General features: G+C 35.2%; 1 protein-coding gene across 1 annotated transcript in view; it reads left to right on the forward strand.

Annotated features, from left to right (window-relative positions):
• The window catches only part of PPFIA2 (protein tyrosine phosphatase, receptor type, f polypeptide (PTPRF), interacting protein (liprin), alpha 2), a gene marked incomplete at its 5' end in the record, with an annotated part of 50,928 nt that overhangs the window by 11,993 nt on the left and 22,598 nt on the right, over positions 1 to 16,337 (forward strand). The window contains 2 exons of the mRNA XM_009709287.1: positions 4,761 to 4,854; positions 14,020 to 14,028. Of these exons, the coding sequence (XP_009707589.1) occupies positions 4,761 to 4,854; positions 14,020 to 14,028 (103 nt within the window). The remainder of the gene's footprint in view (positions 1 to 4,760; positions 4,855 to 14,019; positions 14,029 to 16,337) is intronic.

Raw genomic sequence — 16,337 nt, forward strand, 5'->3', positions numbered from 1 at the left:
AGTGGTAACAAGCCAAGGTCACCATTTCACAGTCATTTTTCCATTTTTAATTTTGCTTCTTTTCAGTTTCCAATTTGCTTATTTTTCTCTTTTGTCTGGCAGAACTTTCCCATTAAACTTCATTGCTATCAGCAATTATATTTGTCAAGAGTTTGCTATGACTGTAACACAAATGAAAGGAGATTTCTGGCACAAATTACTAGAGTCATCCTCTTCACTGAACCTACTGCTTCAATAGTCTCTTGAATTAGGGTAGAAATGCTAACAGTGTATTCTCAAATAACCAAAGAGGAGGTGAGAAAGTAGTAAGTAATAAACCCCACTATAAGAGGTGTAACTATGTGATGTGGAAGGTACTTGCAAGTAACCGTAGTTGCTTTTCAGATTTCAGTGTGTCAATGGATGTCTGCAGTGCCTATGACTGAATGTCCTCACCATATTCTTTCAATTAGTTATGCAGCTCACAGCAGTGCTTTGTATTCTTCCTACTTCTTATGCCCTTTTCCTTTGCCAAGACTTTAGTCTCATTTATTCCTGGTAAAAATTTTCCTCTTTGATATTCCATAGGATATGTCTATACCACATGGGGGGAAAAAAAAAAATCCATCATAGCGTAACTTTATTTAACTACCTTAGGTAGCATAAGCAATGGAAGGTGAAGTGACAGTCTTCGGCAAAGGCTCATAGTCTACATGCCCAGACAGGCAGATACGTCCTTAGCGGCGGTCTGTATTGCTAGGCTATCTGATTTAACTAGTTTAAGATTAGCATATGTATGTATGCCAACACAAGCATCAAACTGGAACAGATATGTCAGTAAAACAGAAATACTAGCTTTTTCCTAGTCACGAAGATGTCACATAGTGCGAATTTGTGAGGCACTAAATTTTTACTGCCATGGTGACCACATAACACCTGTAAAAGAATTTTAGGGGTCTGCAGTAACTGTAAATGCTTAAGCAATTTGTAAGCCTGAAATTAAAAAACTAAATTCATATTAAAACATGTCCTTATCACATCTAACAAACCCATCACTAAAATCATACAGAAAAAATAAGGTAATATTAAGGTCAAAGTATCAGACTAAAATCAAATTACTGAGCATTCTGCATTTATCCTCCAACCTTTCTCTTCTCTGCCTGTGAGAACCTTGTATTCTTGAAAAAAATAATTTCTAATTGCAATTTAAATTCCCTTTTTTCTCACTATGGGAAGAATAAAACTGATTTAATCAATCTTTTTCATAGTTCAATGTGTTTCAGAATCTATTAAATGAGTCTTCAAATACACCTGCATGTCACCATCTGCACTAATGGAGAATTTTATAACTTTAGACTGTGTTATTAATTCACATTTACATTCCATAAACCAAATTTTATTGATACTGATGGATTATGCATAATAATCTATGATTTCACAGTAACTCAGGAACATAGAGCACAAAGGTGTAATAAATGTGTTGGTCTTCCCTGCAGTTCCTTGCGATGTGGAACAAAAATAAAATAACAACTTTAAAGATTATCTCAGGAGCAATGTAATCTGACAGTAGATTAATTTCTTAATAATACCCACCATGATTAATAAGATGCATTATAATTGGATAAAACCTATTTGTAATTCCTAACACGAGCTCATGAAATCGCAAAAAAACATTAGTGAAGATTTGCAATTAAATGAAATTTTTGTCGCTTCCATCCTTTAGCTCAACAGCAAAGTTTTCAGTATAATACACTTTTCAATTAAGGAAACTAGGTTTACAGGCATGTGTAAAATTAACAGTAGGACTGTTAACTGACAAAAAGTAGGAGCAAAATATTTTTTAGAAATTGAAACAACATTGAGCAACTGAATTAGAGTAGTTTTTCTCATCTTAATTTTTAAGATACCAAAAGAAAAACAAATATCAAGTGGCAGTTTCCATTCAATGACAGTACTTTAAAGACAAAACAAAAGTTAAAAAATAACAATCATGGTACTGCTTGGATCAGTTCCATGACAGGTATGCTATCTGTGCAGCTATGTAATCAATAGTTCTATTTATAGTAAGATACTATATCACAGAAATCTAGATAGTAAGTCCTATCATTACTGCACTGCAGTATATTTGTATGGTTTTCATAACTTTAAATTTATAATGCAGAATCAATAAAAGAATCTCATCTAATTCCTTGCTTAAATTAAACATTGTGATTTTCTATAGATACATACTTCTTATATATTTTAATATGGAAAATACCTTTTCTTCAATAGCACATCAAATACTAAAGAGGTAATAAATGTAATTTTGAGCCTCAGAAACATTAATGTGTTTTCTTATGTGCATATTTGCACATGCAAACACTTACACTTAAAGGAGCACTTTAAAAGTGCCTGTCAATACAGAGATATTAGGGATCCCAGTGATTATATACTCTAAGTACACATAATACTTCTGTAACTAATTCTATAATATCTCAAAAATCACATATAATATATACTCGTATTTAAGAAGCAGTATGAGAACCTCTGAAGTTTTAACACTAACTTCAACAGAGCCAGGCTATCACCCAAAAGATTTCCTTGCTCTGCGTTCCCTGCAAAACTCTGAAATTATTAGTTTTCAACTGCTAAAATTGCCAGAGTTTCGTTATTTTATAATTTGCTACTCTTACCATCTCTGCTAAACCATTTGCATTATTGTTCAAAGGCAAATTCATGCCTTAGGAGATCTTTCTTGGAATCAAGATTCAAGATTTCTAGATGCTTCAAGATTTCTTTTAGTTATTGGAAAAGGGAAAAGGAATGTTACAGGAGGCATGAGTGCCTTTTGTTTGTTTCTTTCTTTATTTATTTGTTTTGATTGTTAAACTTACCCAGTCTTCTCTCACTTGGGGAATACGACACTAAACCCTTACATATGCTTCCCATGTTATATTTTAAATGTTCTAGTCCCTAAAACAAACAATACATTGCAGGGATTTTTAGCCCTGCCGAGGCAAACTCGTCTGTATGGTGCATGCAAAGGTCAACTTGTTAGGAAACATTTCTCGCAGCCATCTGCGTGCCTAAGGTACCAACAGGCACAACCACCACATCCAACACAATGTACTCAGGGCTATTCGAAGGGCCAGATGTGTTGGTCTTATGGTGAAGTCCATGTGGCCAAGAATATTTTCCAATCCCTGGTGAACCCTCATTGCACTGTACTCATACCATCTCTATCTAACATACTCTGAGCTGCTGTCTCGGAAAGGTGGGAGGTATTGATACAGCACTTTGCTAAATTAAAAACTTGCTCCAGAGTCAACAAGAAACACTCCATGAGCTATTCTGTGAAACTTTGAAAGGCAGATGAAGTAAAGCAAAGTATATGTTCAAGTTTTCTGCATTTATGATTGGAGGCATCATTCTCGTGGTGAGACTTGCAGAAGTAGTGTCCTCTTTAACAAAGAAAAATTCTGTCTAGACAAGCAGGAAACTACAACTGCTTTGAAAGGACAGCTTAAAACCAGGCTTTTCTAAGTTAACGTCATAAACATGATGCAGTAGGTTTTGTTCTCACTTGATTGAGGAGCATGTAATTGTGACTTGTAAAAGGCTGTGATGCTATTTCACTATATAACATTTACACATTATTTTATGGTTAAAATCAATGAATCGGAATAGAAATCTTTTACTTTATACTGTGCTTTCTTAATTATGGCAGTGTCCGCTCTACAATTGTTCCCTATCCATTAGCTGAGAAATAAGCAGTTGCCAGCCAAATGGAGGTCAAGCACCAACATTTACCGTACTATTGTCTGTCGTCTTGTGCCAGTTACACACCTTCTAAGGAGCAGCACAGGAGGAAAGCAGCCTTCAAAGAAGTGCTGCAGCCTTTCTGTCTGCACACACAGATGCGCGAGTGAGAGGACAGCATGGACCCAGGGCCAGGAGACTGTACCGACAGCTCCGTGAGCGGGTCCCTTCTTCCTTGAATCCAGGCAGTGAAAAAAAAAGTCAGAGCATCTTTCCACTTCTGCACTAGGGAAGTCATGTTAGTAGACATATTGTATGATCAGCGTGGATCGTACTATACCAGTCATGTCCTTAGTTTATAATACGATTTTATTTTGGTCCGGGTGTTCTTGCTTACTGCAGGCTTCCCTTGTCACTCTATGCAAGTTATTCAAGTTCCCATGACTTTGACAGGATTTAGGTGCCTATGAGACACCTCCAGGGAGACCTAGGAGGCTTTTTACGTCTCTCTCAGATTCTTTGTGTTGTCTCTGGCTTGGGACTTTGCAGGGATAATGACATTACAGACTCTAAGACTCTATGAGAGCAAAATAAAGATTTGGGTATTACAACATTAAGTGAAGCTGTATTATGTCAATAATAATGAGACAGTTCTTGAGAAGGCACTTTCATTTGTACATTTGCCAACTAAGATTAGAAAATGGTGAGAGCATTTCTTACTTAGGACCGTGAGACTGAGCCTTAGGAGTCAAAGACAGACAGGCAAAGGAGATCAGGGTGCTCTTCTCATAAACTTCTGCTAAACACAAGGAGGAGGAAAGAATTTTTCCCTCACCTTCTACTCTTTTCCACATAGTGAACGCTTGCCAGAATTTGCTTCTGTAGGTGATAGGTGTTCTCCACAAACACCAGATGTCATGGCTTAAGGAAACAAACGTAGATGATGGTGGCACGTGGGAGGGGGATTGAAGGGTTGAGGAGGGAAACAACTGGGAAAGAGCTATGGGAAAATACAGCAGGGCTTGGTTTGTTTTGCTTTCCAGGAGGTTACATGGAAACAGAGGCAGCAGCTCAGGAATCTCTGGGATTAGGCAAACTTGGAACCCAAGCAGAAAAGGACCGAAGACTAAAGAAAAAGTGAGTACCTTTTTCACGTGACTTTCATTGCATCAAACTTGATTCAAATGCCAGGTTTTGTGCTAGTATTACACAGACATGTAATGAGAAGCAAGACCATCTACTACGGCAGTTTAGCCCTTAACGTGTTTTTTTTTCCACTGTAAAAGTTTTTAAAGCTGCATATAAATTATAGGGAAAAATATTCAGAGTCTGTCAATTGTACAATAGTGTTTCATTTGTAAAAGAACATAGGTTTATGAGAAAGAGACATTTTATATTTCACATTGTCATTAATTCCGTGCCTTTTGCCTTCTGTGCAATTCTTAAAAAATAGGCAAGCATTTAATGACTCACTGCATAGATTTTTTTTTTTCAGAAGGAAAGAAAAGACTTTTTGCATTATCTATTGAACACATGATTATTTCTGTCTATAAAAGTCAAAGGCTCCCCATAAACCTAGCAGCTTCACTTTTTTTTCGCCTGTCAGCAAATGGCAATCTAGCTTTTTGTTTGCATAAGTTACATAATAATTTAATGCCGTCTTTGGTGCACCTCCTCGTAAAACCAGTACACTGACTCATAGCAGCTGCCAGGAGCTACGGAGAACTATTAAAATAAAGCTACAATACAAAAGAAACCTCTTGGCAGCATCACCGTTCCAGTGTAATTAGAGGGTGTCAGAGAAAAGAGATGGTACTTCAAAATGATTTTGCAAATTCATTCTGTAAACAAACAGGTTTATTTTTCATCCATAACCATTAACTTTAGTGCTATTATTTGATTTCTGAAAGCCTCATTTTTTAAATTTGCAGGGTTTTCAGGTTTCTTTCAGTCTTCATGCTCCTTTGCAAAGTTTCAAGAGAATTTGCAATTCTAATCCCAAGAATCTAGAGATAATGTTTCAGTTTCTTTTTAAATTTATATGTAGAATATTTTAATCACTACTTTCATACCAAGCTTCTGATGAAATATAACTTTATATGTATACATCCATGTTATGTACAAATGTAAGTGTTCCATTTAAATCAGCCTCAATTTAGGAACTGAAGATAGAGAAGCACTCATGTTAGCTGAGAGAGAAGAAATGTTTTAAATTCAATTAGGAGACTCACAATAACATTCACAGGGATATTACAGTTGACAAGTCTTGCCCCTGTATTTCTTACCTCAGTAGTCATTTAGAAATATATGGATGCAAAGGGTATATTACTATGCTTTTTTACTGAATCTAGAAAGCATCTTTGAGACCGTTGTTACCATTCATAAAGAATATAATTGAATTTTCAGCAGCCTGTTTTCTGAAGGTCCCTATTTGTCTTCCAGCTCTGAGGACTGAAGGTACCACAGTATTGAAATCACTTTAAAGGGTCGAATGTGTTCCCTTTGTTCACTTTCTCCTATGTTAGTTCTTTAAACTGGATAAAATAACGTAAGACTTAACACATACTACTGCAGATGTGACATGACTACTTCAGATATGAGAGTGCCTACCAAGTTTGGGGTCTGGAAGTAGTAGGTGTACAGGTAATCTGTTAGTGGACTTCTGTCTAATCTCACCCAGACTTTTCCGTGCTTTCTGCTTTTCAAGTCTTTCCTTTTTTTCTTCCTGCATCTGTCCTTGGTTCTTTATGGATTAGAGATAATCAAAATGTTCTCTGCTGGAAGGAAAGGAATCTTTCCTTTGTGACTATGACTATTCATCTAGTCTGAACTGTATACTCTTTATCCTAAATATGTGTTATATAACTGTGCCATGAAGATTTTTTATTTTTTCCCTGTTCCCTTAGATTTGTCTGTCTTCATAGTTTTTTACTTTGGAATCCCTACAACTGCTTTTAAGATTCTTGTTAATTTACTGTCAGAGAAAGGTTAACATACTTTGCTAGATTATATATATCTTATATAGGTCTAGAGGAACTGTACTATGGAAAAAATCTAACATTTTGTGTTAGAGATATACATGAGATTCTACAGAATTTATGATAGTCATTAGGGTGCCAAGCTATCAATAGGGTGTAAGAGAATTAACACTTCCTTGTAAAAAATGGAGTCATGTATTTCATGTGTTGCCTTAGAAAGTATTAAGTTGAAACAGTCCAGACAGTCATTTAAATGAAAAGTTTGTCTCAGTAGGTCAGATTCCTTTCTGCCAACACTGAACAACACATAACTGCCTCTGGAAGTAGAGCCTTCACATACATACAGCAGCTGCAAGATTACTGATCTGGGTAACGCCAGTGAGAATACCATCCTGTGTAACGTTAAGGATGGTAGTAATGTGTATGAGGTCTTTATAAAAGGTAATGAGAAGTCTAAGAATCATTTGCTATCTCATGGTGTAACAGTAAGATTGAAGTCCAAGCGTTTGATTCGTTTTTACTGCTAAAGAAAACTGCCCTACAAACCCTGCAGAGGCAGGGAGCCCAGTCGCTGGAACAGAGCGCGCAGAGCACTTCACTTTGTATGGATTTCTATGGCTAATTTAAATAAGGACATAAGACCCCAAGAGAACCAGACCCACCAAAAGGATACTTAAAGGATAGGCTAAAGCAGGGAAGCACCTCTTTGTATTACATTTCAGCTCTGGGAGAGCTTTATTTAAAAAATCAAAACCGTGATCCCAGGGCTAATTCCCTGTTCTATAAAACAGGAGCAATACCATACTGAACTTGTGTTTCTCTTACACACGTAAGTCAAGTGAAGTGGCTTTCAGCCCTGTGAACTTCTCTTTCAGTGCAATGGTAGTTCTGGTGCAGGAAACCAAGGATTGTCCCCTTGACATGAAATCAGAGGTCTGGTTCATTTCTGTGATCAACACATGAGTACTGTGAGCAGTACTCATGAGCTTCACCAGAATTTGCAACTAACTTTGGGTTAGTAAATTAAAATTGGGTAGAAGTTATTATAAAAGGACGGATTCCTGTTAAAATGTTATCCATGGTATTTCTTTCAGTTGAATTAATCTCTTAAGTGAAAAATACCCTAAAATGCTAAATATCTAATTTTGCATTTCTGAATGTATTCATCAGTAATTCAGCAAGGATGCCCCTACCACAGAGATGAAGGATGACAATGATGCACATTCTCAGTTGCTGCACCCAGTAGGTACTAACTTCACCAGGTGTCCTGGGCACCTGCTCCCTGAGTAGCAGGCATTTGCATTGACCTTGCTCTGGCCCCGTGGAGTTACAAACATACTGCAGCCTCTTAGAGTACTTTAGAGCAATTTACATGCATAGAATAGATTACTGAATAATAGATTTCACTCTGAAAAGTTTCATGAGAGCATATGATAATTCTGGAGACCACTTCTCTCTCTGGTGATTATAGTGTCATTAACCTAAATTTCACAGTTTTCATGCTTCTTGCTTAGAAGATGCTATTTAGATGTAAAATTTTTCAGTTTCAATTGACTACTTAGGCATCATTAAAATGTAATTAACAGTTTGTCTCAATGATAAACCTCAAACAAGAGTCTATTCATCCAACATTTGGTTATTACAGTAGATTTATTAGGAACAAGTCTTTCTCCGAAGGCATCAAAGAGAAATTAACGAAGCTGTGTAGAATTTTTAAATTAGACCTAACATGTTCCTAAAATAGTCTGAAAAGATGAACTTAAGTTGCCTGACTCATCCATAAATGTTTACTCTCAGACATTAAATATATGACAGCTTTAGTTAATATTAAAACTTTTTAAGTCTTACTATTTGTAAATTGAGCATGCAGTTCTAGAAAACAAAAAAATGAATGTCAGAGGTATTTAGAGCATTCAGGGTGTTATTCCATTGTTTGGTGAAAATAACTGATACTAGGATGTGAAAAAGAATAATGCACTGCATTTTTATTATTTAAACTAGCCTTTATATTCCACTTCACTTGTTCTATACAAAAGCTGTTAATATTTTGTATATAATGTCTTCTGCCTTTTGTCACCATTACATTCGAGTCCCCTAATGATTCAAATAATTTGCACTCATCTAAATCATAAATTTTATTTGATTAAGATATACTCTCCAGAAGGCACCCATCACTGAAATGAAGAATGGAGCTTTTCTCTTAGTATTTTTTTTTCTAGTGATTAACCAGTCACCCTGTGAAAAATGGTTACCTAATTTCCAGTTCTGAATTTTGTAGTCATCTCCAGCTACCACTTCTCTGTGACTGTGTATACACTATCCTAGCTGTTCATAACATCATCCTTCATGGGTGTTTTTGTACCAAATAATAGGACTGTGCACAATGACCTGACCTTGGCATTCACTGAGGGTTGTCGTGATAGCCCAGGCTGGGACCCAGCATATCCAGTTTCTGTCACAACTCATAAAGGTTTGCAGAGGGTTCAGATAGAGGCATAGTGCTCTCTGGGACAGCAGCAGTTGATCAGCATGTGTTCCACCAGACAATTCATACCTCAGAAAAACAGTAGATAATACTGTGCCTAAAATCAAATAATCTGTATCCCCCTTAAAAACAGCTACCCGCCTGCCCCCACTGACCTCATCTCAGGTAGCAAATTAAGGCACTTAACAGAAGTCATATAAATGTTTTACTGTCCTTTTCACTAAAATACCATACGATGAACCCTTTATAAAAATCTTCTCTAACAATTAACTCAGCCAATGAACTTGGAATATTATCCACCAATAGAGCCATGTTTGCTTCCCTTTTTGCTATAACTGTCCTAGTGAACATCAATTGTATTCTCCTTGTCCACAGTTTTGTTCAGGAGTGATGTCAAATCGTCCTTACCTGAAAGCCTCACAGGTGGCAAACACAGCTCTAAAGAGTCTTGCTTTGTCTTTCAAAGTGCAGTATAGCTCTGAGTGCCAGGAATACGTGTCGTTTTCAAATGTAATCTTTGATTTAATCTGCAACAATATGCAATGAGGCAGTGAATAAGTATCTGCCTGAAGGAGGGAGCATGCTGAAGAAAGACAAGACATATATGTCTTTTACGTTGCATAAAAGTATGTAATGATTGGTCATAATCCCTGGTATTTCACAGGATGTGTTTGTCATCCTGTGCAAGGCACCAACAGAAGGCAAGGTTTGAGAGACTTTTAATTACTATGTAGTCCTAGACTGCCACACAGAGATGGATTTGACCTTGTGCGTGCTGCTAGTAGAGTTTGAGACTGGCCTATGCCATGGCTTCCTCAGCAATCCCAAAAACAAATTATTTCCATGAAAAAAAATTTACACGCAAGTCAGCTAGCCTGGATTGTTCTGACAGGATTCCAGCCCAGAAGCTGATAAATTCCCCAGTTTATTAATATATGAGCGTTCAAATAACAATCATTTCTTACCTCATAGCCGATGAAATAACTCCACTGTATCATAATGCTATCACTCCTGGTCATCTGGCAGGGTTAGGATGAGTCAAGAGCAGAGATTAAGCTTCGCTTTTTTCTTCAATTTTGTTTGATTTGGCTCTGGACAAGAATCTATTAATTCCACATTTCCAAAACAAGCTTAAGATGTGAGATTTATATTTTCCAAGGAAAATCAAAGTAAACCAGTCTTTCCTATGAACCTGTTTTGGGGAGATTTACTCCACAGGTACAGGTTTTTGTTTGACAGATATAGCCTCCTGCCCTCAAGTGGATTGCAGAAAAGCCTTGTTATGCCGGGACACATACATATGCTTACATACATGAATAAAGACTTGTAAAATCAAACTGAGTAATTCTCATATGTAAAATTACAGTGTAAAAAGAAAATCTTAGTATTCATCGCCTTATAATTAACCTTGCAGAGAGAACTGAAATGCTGTTAAGTTTCAGCTGGCTACAGTGATGTACATATTAAACAGCAGTAACTTCCATATGAACAGAAGAGCATGTTGTATTAATTAACTCTTCTTCCTTTCTACCTAGCCAAAAAAAAAAAAATAATGTTGGTAAGTGTCTGTGATAAATTGGACAAATTCCCAATAATACTTCAGTCCTTTTCTTTTGCTGGTTTTCATTTGTATGTATCCTTCAAAAATTGGGAAGTCACAAAAAATAGGCCTCATGTTGTGGTAATCCACTTTTAAATAAAATCAGTGAAAGAAAACAGAACACTGGGACTTCCATTTTTATTTTTTTTTATGGGCAAATCTTAAGTTTTAGATCCCTGTCAACAGGCTACTTCAACAAAAGTCTAGGTAGACTTTTTTGTGGAATAAGAGTTTGAAATGCTGTATTTATCATTTAGTTACTTTTGACTCCACACAATAGTCCTTTAATTAGGTTTTATGTGTGCAACCACAATTAGAACTTGACATAGTGTATTTGTGACTACAAATAATCTCTGCCCTCTGCAGTATACAAATAGCTGTTTCTAATGATTTTCTTAATTGCACACATTTTGAAAAAATGAATCTAATTGGATTAAGGTCTTTTTCTGTGCCATCCATCTAATGTTCCTGTATACTTCATGCTTATTAAACACCATTATATCCTAAATGTACATGATGTTTTTTTTACAGTAGCTCTTAAGAATAAAATGCTTTTTTTTCCCCAGTCTTTTATTTTCTGAATCTTTATGAAAGTTCAAGTTTTGCATTTGATTTCTTCCGTTCCTACCTCATCTATGAGAAACTACCTGATGTTGTTAGTAGCTTTCAGACTGATCTTTAGGTCTTCCTCCCTTTCTAGCAAACAATACTGTGTTCAGTAGCTATTATTTTCTATTTTCTCACTCCAGTGGAGGAAGGAGAGCTATTCAGTGTTCTGCTATTCAGTTTAGTATTGTCTGCTATGTCCACCATGGTTTTCTCTTGGCTGGATCAGTGTCTAATCCTTGAAACATACATAGAGATAAATTTTCTTTTTAAACTTAATTCCTTTAGCAAATAGTTTTAACACTGGAAGACCCTTTCAAATCATTAGTCAGTCAAAGGTTTTGCAATGTTAAAAATGTATCTTGCTATTACGTTAGATACTTGGAGCCTTTTTACCATTACAAATGTAAGGATATATGAGTATTTATCTTGCAAAGGTTTATTCAGTCTTACTCAGATCATTCTGAGGATGAGAAAATTGATACAACATATTTTTTTCTGTGTCTAACTCATACATATTTTTAAATCTTGCATTTTTAAAAATAATATTTTTATCCTTTGCCAAGGTTTTTTTTTGTTCTTTTCCTCATAAAAGAATATTTGTATCAACAAGTTGCAAGTTTTTAATCAAACAAAGATAGAACAAAGCCCCAGTCCCTGCCCTATCTACACATATAGGCATATCTCTTGCAACTTGGGATTTCTGGATAAATATAAGCATCTACACTCAGGCATGCAGCTGGCGCTCTAAGCGATGATCTCCAGCAGATGCAAATATCCTGTCAGATTAACTGTAGAATTAGGGTTTAATGGAAGAATGGATAAAATACAGCAGAGGAAAAAAAATTCTGCATAACTTTTAGTTTAATATATGTCTAAGGGAACTCTGTTCCTTCAATAAAATGGTGATAAAATGGTTGTCTTATGAAAGGTGAAAGCTAGAATTTAAAGCTCCATTTTTTTGTCTGCCGTATTTTATTATTCTGCAGACAAGATGTTCAGGAAGCGAAGGAATGTCCCTTGATCCTCTGCTTCTATAATGGGGGAGACTGGAATGGCTTTCAGGTCCCATAAGTTATCCCCAAGTGACTGCAAACTGCTAACTCATTAAAGATGCCAGAAAATTACTTGCATTCCAGTTAATCCCTCTGATTATTTCTCTCTACCCATACACAAAGGAGTATTCAGAGAAAGATGTAAGAAGTGGCAGTTCTGGTTCAATACTCTGTAAGGTCCAAAATTAAAAACTTTTCCAGCAAAGGTGTTCAAGTCAATCTCTACAGTTAGCTCAGTAGAAAATGAGCATGAATCATGAATGCATATTCAATTCTAGTGCTACTTCCATCAGATTTGGTAATTGTTTGAATAGTTCTCTAGTCTCTTATTTATATTGCATACTTTCGTTGTCCTTCCCTTCCTTAATTTTCCTCTCTTAAACTTTCTGTGTGTAAATTTGTCATTTGTTTCCATCCACTTCTCTGCGTCACGTTTTCTCTCCTCTCTCCCAGCTGTTCTGCTGAGCTCACACAGGTGAAAACAAAATTTAAGATCTTGAAACCAGCACCCTCTTAAACTCACTGAAATGTCTGCAACCTCTTCTTAATCAATCAGAGCACAGGTTTTTGACCCGCAAGTTTTCTACAGCTATATCTACCAAGCATTTTTATATCTCTGTAAATCATTTGTTAATAGAAATATAATATTCTGAGGTGTCTGGGTTTCAGGCATATAGTTTTCTTTTTATGATGGCAATTAAAGGATGCTGAAGAAAGTTTATTATCGACGGTGGCATCCTGCTTTCTCCTACAGATACTGTTACCAATTATATTGGCAAGAACAGGTTACCTAGAGGGCAAATCGCTCATATCAGTATTGCTGCTAATCTAGTGTTAGTATGACTGCTCAAATTAAAATACTGCATGGCATAAATAACCATTATAAATGTTAGTCACCTATGTACATGAAATCTGCATATTTAAAAAAAAACACCACTTAGTATGACTGCTCGAATTAAAATACTGCATGGCATAAATAACCGTTATAAATGTTAGTCACCTATGTACGTGAAATCTGCATATTTAAAAAAAAACACCACAAAAACCCAAGTCTAGGTCATTTATGATTACTACGGGATATTTTGCTAAAATATTAGTAAAGTGCACCTAGAAAAGTAAACTTTGATTTGTAGTCCACTCAGTTTTACTGTGTCTCTATGGTAATTTGCTTAAATCCACAGGTTTTTTCAGGATTTTTGGTGTTACACAAAAATCACTATGAAATTATTCAAATTTGTGAAAAATTCTTTGATTTGAAAATCTATTCCACATTCACTGTGTTTACAGATCTTTGGCACACATATACTTTGTAGATGGAAGTTGTGCTGTGCTGAGTGGTACTTAATAAATAGCCAACATCAGTTTAATGAAAATCTCATTTTGACAGACGCATTTGTTCTTCATAAGGACATGTGACTTCTTTAAAGCATTCAAAGACCAGTTACAAAGATTTCTGTAGTTATCGTGGTGGTATTGTTTTATCTATCATACGATTTTATTTTTTTTTACGGACTACTATATGTTCATTAACATTTATGTGCTTTTTTTTCCATTCATCTCTCTCCATCTCATGAAAAGCATATCTGGGTAAGTTAAAACACCATGGCTGCTGAACATATTCATTTTCAGCACCATGTTTATTTTCTATGTTTTATTCTTATTTCTTTTTGTTTTCCTGTGAAACTTATGTAACAAATTCATGCAGAAAACTGACCCAAATGAAAACTTTCAAAGTATTCAAAATAATGGTAAACCTTGAAAGCATACTCAAGTTCAGGTCAGGACTTGCTCCTGCAGGGCTTAACAGAATGGATTAACTACTTGGAGATAATTTCTTTCAGTTTTTTTTAATAAAGGCATTTGGGGAGGTCTAAAGCCCAGAATCACAAAGACATTTGAAAGTTTTAGTCAGTTGAAAAATCATGAGAATGAAGGCCTAGATTAACAAATACTGTTAAGGGATAAATTCTGTTTAATTAAATGACAGATGACTCGAACTGCAGTAATCCAGAGTACACAACTTCTTTTTTTCTGTTTGAGCCCTCATGCTGTGTAACAGTACAATAATATTTCATTTGTGCATATAACTTTACTATTTTCTTTTTCACTAGTTCATTTTTTTATGTTTGTTTGGGGTTTCTTTAATTGTTAACATCATATCAAGTTTTAAATCTTCATCTCCTCTTTGATCTATCATATAAATTTTTTTTTCTTGAATAATTTTTGTAATTTAGGGAGAAAATGTCATCCATTCAAAGCAGGTATGAGCTATAACTTTCTAAAGGTGTAAGGATAGAAAGCTCAGAGAACAGGGGTTACCACATTAATTTAAAATATGTGATTATGAAGTCGCTTTGTAAAAATAGATTTGATAACATTTAATCAACCTGGGAACTCCGGGGGTCTCTAACGTTATACAGTACATACAAGATTGCAAGACTGTGTGTTATGTGAGTCTATTTCACAGGTGGTTTATTATTTTTTTTTAATACTAGCTCTCTGCAGCTCTGATTTGTTAGACTCTATATTAAGCATTCCTGAACATGCTTCGCTTAGCTTAATATTTGTCTTCAGCAAAAGGAATGCTGCCATTCAATCTGTATAAACTTAAAATGTATAGAATATGTAGAATATGTAGAATAATTACAGCATTGTTAAATCTATTTTGCTCATCAGTGTTATCTGAGATGCTGTTAAAGTTATACTTCCTTGTTTTATAGGTTCAAAAACTTTTAGTTGCATCTTGATTTCTGTATTTCAGTCATTTTTTCTGAAAACTCCTTCAAGTCAGATACAAAACATTTTGTAAAAAATAGAAATTGAATTTTGTCCATTGTTCTCAGTCTGACTGTTATATCAAGTATCAAAAAGGAGAAAGAATGAGGATTTCAAATTATTTAAAAGCCAGGTCACTTAAGTGCCAAAGTTGAAACAAGGTCTGACCCAATTTTTAATTAGTGCAGTCTTTAAGTTAGATGGATCCTTTCAGATTAAATTAAATCAACATTGTATGGCAATATCAAGTGTTGTGGGTTTTTTTTTTCCCCCTATTTCCTACTTTAAAAACATTTATAGTCTTGCATAAAATAAATAGATAAAATGTAACTTGTTATTTATTACTAGACATTTTATATCATTATTAAGTTATATAAATTCAGCTACCTTGTTTTGTCATACAATGACCTTAGCTACAGGATTCTAACCTCTCTTAAATATTTAGCAAATGACAATAGGAAAGATAAAATCCAAATCCATCTTAATTCATTAGAAATCCTCTCTCCTGAATTTTGCAGTCTTTGAATGTATGTTAGCTTTCAAGAGGCAGATGTGTTTAATCTTAACTTGAAATCATAGGATTACTCAGACAAATACAGCATATTTGGTCTATCATTTCTGTCTATTTCTCTTCTAGAAACCAATCATGTATAATATTTTGTTGTAAGCTAAACATTTTAGTATTGATGATAATTGTGATAGTGTCAGTAATAATAATCAGAGCATCTGCTAGGTGTACACTTTTGTCTGTTATCTTCTTGAGAAAATGTCTATGAGTAAAGGCCATTTCATAGTATCTAAATTGCCCATTAGCCAAAATTTTTAAATTAATTCTGATCTTATTTTACAAACATGATTTGGCTCTTGACTTCACCATGCCTCCTTTTCAATTTATCTCACATTTATGATTACATTTTAACTAAGGAACATTATAATACGCACAGTATAATATCCCTGAGGACTTTTCATGTAAACCTTACTAGAACTATCAGAGTAAATGCTATTACTTGCAGAAATACGAAGATCTGTGTTGAAACATTGTTCAAGTTTCATCAAGACAGTATCTGGACTTTGTGTACTACAGAGAGTGTTTGCATTATGCGTATCAGAAATCGTGAGCT

The sequence above is a fragment of the Cariama cristata genome, unplaced genomic scaffold (genome assembly GCF_000690535.1).
Source record: "Cariama cristata isolate BGI_N322 unplaced genomic scaffold, ASM69053v1 scaffold3101, whole genome shotgun sequence".
Taxonomy (NCBI): Eukaryota; Metazoa; Chordata; class Aves; order Cariamiformes; family Cariamidae; genus Cariama; species Cariama cristata.